Here is a 7,959-nt window from a genome sequence, read left to right as displayed (position 1 = left end):
GATCCTGTGGTCCCGGGTTTGATCCCGGGCGCCGGCGAGAAACAATGGGCAGAGTTTCTTTCATCCTATGTCCCTGTTACCTAGCAGTAAAAAAATAGGTACCTGGGTGTTAGTCAGCTGTCACGGGCTGCTTCCTGGGGGTGGAGGCCTGGTCGAGGACCGGGCAGCGGGGACACAAAAAAGCCCCGAAATCATCTCAAGATAACCTTTGTTTATCGGGCGATTTGCATGAAACTTATACACCTGACTGCACGTAAGCCTATCTGTAAGGGTGCCAATTTTGGAGGAAATTGGTTGATGTTAACTTCAAATCACATATGGCAACATCTTAGACTTTATTTTTTCTTATTTATTTACAAGTAACATAAACGTTTAAATTTCTCTCTCATTTTTTATTCAGTTTACATGAAACTTACACCTTGTATGTAAAGTGTATGTCTCTAAATTCGTATTGAAGTGTTTTTTCCTAAGTTCATTTATTGATTATATAAATAGTAATAAACATGATATATTTGCATAATTTTTGGGGGAACTTTGACTATTTGCATTAGGAAAACTAAAGATGTTTTGGAACATCCCCAACTTGAGATCCTTGATTATATGCTAATGTGTCAGAAAAGTGTCGTAAAATGAATATATTTGAAAGGTGTGGTTGTAATTTTAACCTTGAAAATGTGTAAAATTCGTTGAAAAAAAATAAAAAAATTAAAAATATCCCCTTCTATTTAGGCTGCAGTACTGAAACTTGGAACAATTGCAGCTCTTTTTATATACAACTAGTCAAAAAATATTTGTTGACATTGAACAACTTTTCCCAAACCATTCAAATGTCCCCCGAGACTAGTTCCATTTCTCGTCGAAAAATATATTTTAAATGGATGGTGGCAGCTCTGTGCTCTTCTCTTTCCCTTCTACTAATCCTTTCATTTCATCCCTAATACTATCTTGAAAACCGTTCTTTTCATCTCTAATTCTTTCTCAGCTTTACCTTTTCTCTAAATATCTTAATTACCGCCTCTCTTCCACTCTTTTTCCATCTAATAATTTTTTTTCTATTTATTCCTATCCTTCCCCCCTTCAATTACAGTCTAGTCATCTAACTCTAGAGCATGTGAGTGGGAACACCCGCCGCATAGGTTCGAACCCTCATCATGGCTCCTACGGATTTTCTCGTTGATGCAGTCACGTTAGTGTTATTACTTTCTGTGTAATAAATTAATATTATTTTAAACGAGTCTTGTGGGTCATAGGGCTGGCCTGAGAGATATGCGCTAAGGACCCGGGGCCTCTACCATGTGTCGCTGAGACCACTGGCATCAGGTCTACCCTGGCTGACCAGGACGGGGCGGCTACGGCCTTTGCTCTCATCCGAAGTGCATTAGCAACTCCCACCCACCGCCACAACTCATCGCATGGGGAGGACTACAGGGGCCTCGCAGCTGAGTGGACAGTGCTCTGGGGTCATAGTTCTAAGGGCTCGGGTTCGATACCCGGAAGAGGCAGAAATAAAAGAGTTCCTTTCACCCTGTTGACCCTGTTCACCTAAGAGTAAACAGATACCTGGGAGTTAGACAGCTGCTATGAGGGAGTCTTACACGCACGCATTCTTGGGAATGCGTGTGTGTAAGAGAAATATTTGAAGTAGACATAATAGAGGAACAAATTTGATTAGTAAGGCGGGGTCCAGGAGCTAATAGCTCAGTTCTGCAGATACAAATAGTAAATACTTACTTGTGACACCATGGAAACTGGCAAGTAGTCCACCGACCCACTCACCATAGAGGGAGTAACATCATCAAAGCACTACATGACAAAGAGTACTGGGAAGGGAAGACACCACGAGCATAGCTCTCATCCTGTAACTACACTTAGGTAATTACCTCAGCTAGTCCGCACCACCACTGGCTCTACCCACATTCATTATGTCTCTTGATTTGCTAACGGACATCATTCAGTAATTCTTTTACATTAACATAACAATAATTGATGCTCAAAAGCCTTTTATTTATAATTTTTCCCGGAATGCTGCGAGTGATTATTGGCACTTTAAGAAGAACAAATATTTACTATGCAATTTTTTACTGAGATCCTCAAATATTTTATATCAACAAAATGTTTTTATTATTTGTTATTTATATATACAAGAGTTCTTACATTCTTGTACAGCCACAAGCACGCATAGCGTTTCGGGCAGGTCCTTAATCCTAATTCTCCCCGGTATACGATACGCCAAATCTATTAACATCCGAAACGATTAACAAATCGTTTAGGAACTCATTTTACTGCTCGGTAAACAGAGCTACAGTTAATGACTGATGCCCAGTAAATCCTCCCCGACCAGGATACAAACCAAGGCCAATGCGCTCGCGACATGGCAGGGAAGTGTCTTACCACTTCGCCACAGGGCCGGCAATTATTATTATTAGTTTTGACATGTGTGAACGTAGCATTACACGTAGTTGTTTGTTGATTTGTTTCCAGGTCCTAAGGATCACAGCCACTCCAGCGGTGATATTCCAAGAAACTGTGCCAGTTGCCACTGTAAAGAAAAGGAAGACATATCGTGATCAGTTTGCTACGGTATAGAGTACAGTGAGAGAGAGAGAGAGAGAGAGAGAGAGAGAGAGAGAGAGAGAGAGAGAGAGAGAGAGAGAGAGAGAGAGAGAGAGAGAGAGAGAGAGAGAGAGAGAGAGAGAGAGAAAGAGAGATGTAAATGTTAATCTAAAATAAGGTTGTCATATCTGAACAGTCAGAATACAGGACACCTCCTGGATTACATCACAATACATCAATAGTGATGTATTGATGTCCAGTTCCCTACTACCGTTATACCTGTTGATTATTACCAGAGACATCTTGACAAGCAACACTAAAATAATCACCAAGTGCTGTCGGGTCGTTTTGGATATAGCCTTGGCTACCAGTGACTTTGGGCTGACAGTCCCCAAGTGGGCATGTGAAGACATAGACGACGTTGTTCTCTTTACAGGCGTTCTCTTTGTAGAAACCGCCATTCCTTTCTGCGACTGTTAAATCTAGAAAGGACAGCTTCCCATCACTCTCCATCTCGTAAATAAAACTTAACACCGAATTTTGGTCGAATGCCTCTTTCATCTCCATACATCCGACATCAGGTACTTGCATAAATATGTCGTCAACGTACCTGCAGTATATGGCAGGTTATGTCCATGTCAACTAAGACCCTCTGCTCTGTGGTACTCATTTAAAAATTCGCAAACAGAACACCAAGGGGAGAACCCATGGCGACACCGTCTACTTGTTTATACATGTGCCTCATGAAGGGTGTCTCTTTAGTGCAAGCTACGAGTAACTTCCTCAATATGCTCTCTGGTATGTCCAGAGGGGTACAACCCGGATCACGATACACTCGTGTCCATCATCATTCTGACTGTTTCTTCCACAGGCACGTTGGCAATAAGAGACTCCACATCCAGAGAGGCTCTCATTCCTGTGGCCCCTGCTCCCAGCAATAAGTCAACAAATTCCTTTGGAGACTTCAGGATAAAGTCTCTCCCTTATGTGCACAAGGCACATAAGGAGTCAGCAGGCAGTTGAGTCATTGGCCAGTTTGTATGTGGGTGTGGGAATCTGGATGATGATTGGTCGAAGTGGGTTTCAGGTTTGTGGGTCTTGACATGCCCATATGCATAACCAGATTTGTATTCTCTGGTAACCTTTGACAGGTGGAGTTCAGATTTCTTGGCATTCACAGTTTCAAACAATCTGTTTACCTTTGCATTCAATTCGACTGTAGTGTCTCTCTTGACCCTTTGGAATTTAGTTTGGTCGGAGAGGATGAGGTTAATTTTTGCCAGATATTAGTCTCTTTTTTATGAATAACAAATATAGGCAAACTTACTTATAAAGAACTCTCCAGACACCAAACAGAATGCCTTAAAAGAGTCCAACGTCGTTTATGCCTTCACATGCCCACATAAGGACTCTCATCCCCAAAGATTTCAGTATATAGGCAAGACAACAACGTCTCACTCTCTCTCTCTCTCTAGGTGATTAACAATGCACAAGCAACAGGGCTCCATCAAGGAGCATATAATCTCCTCACATAACCAGACCATCATGAGAGAAATCTTGACAAGCAATATAGAAATTATCGATAGGTACAACGACAACAGGAGACTCGACCTGAGCGTGGGGCCCTACACATCAAAAAGCCAAAACCCGCAATCAACACCCAATTAACACATAATTACATTCTACCCACTTCAAGACCCCGAAACAACACAAAAGCATGAAGATAGAACACACAATGGCATATAATCACACAAGGTTTTGGGTGAGGTGGGTACAAGAGAATGGAAGTAACAGCAGAGGGCCTATTAGCCCATACGGTGCCTTGAAGTGGGTAGAATATAGTTGTGCGTTAATTGGCTGTTGATTGCTGGTGATGACTTTTTGATGTATAGCGCTTCGCTGATGTCGAGCCGCCTGCTATCGCTGTACCTATCGATGTCTCTTTCCAGGCGACAAACAATGCATCAACAACAGGGCTCCATAAAGGAACATATAATCTCCTCTCACAACCAGACCATCACCAGAGAAATCTTAACAAACAACACAGAAATCATCGATAGATAAAGGTATAGCAGGCGACTCGACATCTGCGAAGCACTACACATCAAAAAGTCAACATCAGCAATTAACAGCCAATTAATGCACAACTTATTTATTTATTTATTTATTTATTTATTTATTTATTTATATACAAGAAGGTACATTGGGTTTGTGAAAATACATAGCATGGTACAGTAATTGCACTCTTGTAAAGCCACTAGTACGCGCTGCATTTCGGGCAGGTCCTTAATCTAACAGATAATTTTAAGTAGGTAAATTCTATCAGAATTAATAAAATGATAACAAATACATTGCAAGAAAAACAAATGAGATGAGAGAGATTAGTAAGTATATTAAAGCACATTGGTATATTAAAGCTCTGATTGATTACATTGACAGCTTGATTGGTAATTTAAACAAGATTAATAGACACCATACAGCAGATTGACAGTACATATAAGAAGACAGCAATGATAAAGATGTTCAGATTGGGTATATAAAGATTGGGAGATTTGGTAGCAATAGATACAGTGCAGTTTTAAAGCAAAAGGTAAAAAACTATGAAGATGAAATTAGGTACTTTTTAGTATTGTTTTTGAATGATGCAAAAGTTGGACAGCTTTTCAATTCAATAGGGAGTGAGTTCCATAGACTGGGTCCATTTATTTGCATAGAGTGTTTACACAGATTAAGTTTGACTCTGGGGATATCAAAGAGATATTTATTTCTGGTGTGGTGATAATGGGACCTATTACATCTGTCCAGGGAGAGTTTCAGAGCAGGATTTGCATTTAAGAACAGGGTTTTGTAAATGTAGTTGACACAGGAGAATTTGTGGAGTGAGATTATGTTTAGCATGTTTAGGGAGTTAAACAAGGGGGCTGAGTGTTGCCTAAAAGCAGAATTTGTTATTATTCTGATAGCAGATTTTTGCTGGGTAATGATGGACTTGAGGTGGTTTGCAGTGGTTGAACCCCATGCACAGATACCATAATTAAGATAGGGACAGATTAGTGCATAATATAGAGAGATGAGAGCAGAGTTAGGTACATAATATATGATTTTGGAGAGTATACCAACTGTTTTAGAGACTTTCTTAGTTATGTGTTGTATGTGGGTACTGAAGTTGAGTCTCTTGTCTAGGAATAGGTCAAGAAACTTTCCATCATTTTTATTGCTAATGTTTACATTGTCTATCTGAAGCTGAATTGCATTTGTAGATTTGCTTCCAAATAAGAAGTAGTAGGTCTTTTCTATGTTAAGTGTTAGTTTGTTGGGTGACATCCATAAGTGGACTTTTTTTTAGTTCATTATTAACAACATTATTTAGTGTATATGGGTTGGGGTTAGAGTAGACGAGGGTAGTATCATCAGCAAACAAAATAGGTTTCAGAATGTTAGAGACGTTAGGCAGATCATTGATGTAAATAAGAAATAAGAGAGGTCCCAAAATGCTACCCTGTGGCACTCCAACGGTTATTGGTAGAGTGGGAGAGGTTATATTATTGATGGCTACACACTATGTGTCTATCACTAAGATAGGATTGGATATAGTCCAGTGTATGGCCTCGAATTCCATAATGATGGAGTTTACGTAAGCGGTAATTGTGATATTATAGTATCAAAGGCCTTTCTCAGGTCAATGAAGAGTCCAATCGGAAACTCATTTTTGTCAAGGGCTGAGTAAATTATATCAAGGAGACTAATAATTGCATCGTTGGTACTCTTTTGGGAGCGGAAGCCAAACTGACAGGGGCTAAGAATGTCAAATTTTACGAGGTAGGAGTAAAGCTGTTTGTAGATAATTTTTTCAAATATTTTTGATAGTATGGGTAGGTTAGATATTGGTCTATAATTGTTTATGTCTGCCGGATTACCTCCTTTATGAAATGGTGTTACTCTTGCTTTTTAAGGATATCAGGGAAGGTCTGACACTCAAGGGATTTGTTGAACAGCAGAGCTATAGGTGGGGCAAGGGCGTGGGAGGCGCTCTTGTATATAATGGATGGTATTTCACTGATGTTCCCAGCTTTGGTTTTTAGTGAGTGTATGATGGACACAACATCTGTCGGGCTGACTGGTGAGAGGAGAAGATAGTTTGGATAGCTGCCTGAGAGATATTTGTTGATATGTGTCTGAGTCTGTGGGATTCTGGCAAGGTTAGCACCAACCGATGAAAAGAAGCTATTAAATTCATTCGCCATTTCTAAATCAGATGACGGTGTAAGGCCATCCTTAGAGAGTGTTATCTGGTTGTGGGAGTGTTGTTTAGTTCCTAGGATATTAGAGATGGTTTTCCATGTGCTTTTCATGTTGCCTTTTGCTTCTTTGAATCTAATCTCATAATATGAAAGTTTAGCTTTTCTTATGATACTGGTAAGCACTGATGAGTACCTCTTAACTACTTCCTTTGTAACTAGGCCAAACCTAAATTTCTTTTCATATTCATGTTTTTTGTTGATTGATTTGATTATGCCACTTGTGAGCCACGGGTTATTTTTTCTTTTATCAGTTACTTGTTTGGTAAGGAGGGGACAGTGAGTGTTGTAGAGGCTTAGAGTTTTGGAGAGAAAGAGGTTAGTTGATGAGTTTATATCCTGTGTTAGTTAAATTCAGATTCCCAGTTAATATTGTGAAGTGCATTAGAAAGATTGCCTAAAGCTGATTCACTGTGTAGCCTGAATGAGAGTTTCTTGCTTTCTGGTGGTGCTGTGTCCATGTTTGCTATGAGGAAGGTAGAATAGTGGTCAGTTGTTCTATCATAGATTACCCCAGATGTAAGGGGAGCTGTTATATTAGTCCATAGGTGATCCAGAGTAGTGGCAGATGTTTGAGTGACTCGGGTGGGCTTGGTGATTGTGGGGATTAGCATACAGGAGTGCATGCTGTTACGAAAATAGTCAACTTGAGGGTTCTTTTGAAGACCCAGGTCAATATTGAAATCACCTCCCAGAATGATGTGATTTTTGTTAAGATTGTTATTTATGATAAGATGCTTTATGTTATCTGAGAATGAAGCTATGTTGGTATTAGGAAATCTATAGATGGTACCGATAGTCAGAGAGGATTTAAGGGATTTACTGGAGAATTTGGCAAAGGTATATTCACAATAGTCGTCTCTATCACTGATGACACTATTGCAGATGAAGGTATCTTTGTAATATATTGCTGTGCCACCTCCTTTTTTATAGGCCTGCAGTTGTGAATGGCTTTATAACCAGCTAAATTGTAGAGTTGGGTATAGTCTGTACTTAGCCTAGTTTCTGTTAAAATGATGAATGATAAATTAGTACCTAGTGCTGTGAGTAGTGCATTTATATCATCAAAATGTTTACCAAGTGACCTAACATTTTGGTTGTAAACTGA

The 7,959-nt window shown here is 39.7% G+C and overlaps 1 protein-coding gene across 2 annotated transcripts in view; it reads right to left on the bottom strand.

The window, feature by feature from the left end:
- Positions 1–320: 320 nt before the first annotated feature.
- The window catches only part of LOC123768896 (uncharacterized oxidoreductase YjmC), a 271,384-nt gene continuing 263,745 nt past the window's right edge, over positions 321–7,959 (bottom strand). For both annotated transcript variants that reach the window (XM_069309228.1, XM_069309229.1), the window contains one exon: positions 321–2,539. In XM_069309228.1, the coding sequence (XP_069165329.1) occupies positions 2,492–2,539 (48 nt within the window). In that variant the 3' untranslated portion in view covers positions 321–2,491. The remainder of the gene's footprint in view (positions 2,540–7,959) is intronic.

The sequence above is a fragment of the Procambarus clarkii genome, chromosome 64 (assembly GCF_040958095.1).
Source record: "Procambarus clarkii isolate CNS0578487 chromosome 64, FALCON_Pclarkii_2.0, whole genome shotgun sequence".
Classification (NCBI taxonomy): Eukaryota; Metazoa; Arthropoda; class Malacostraca; order Decapoda; family Cambaridae; genus Procambarus; species Procambarus clarkii.
Note: the sequence above shows the minus strand (reverse complement) of the source record. Positions and strands in the feature narration are given on the sequence as shown.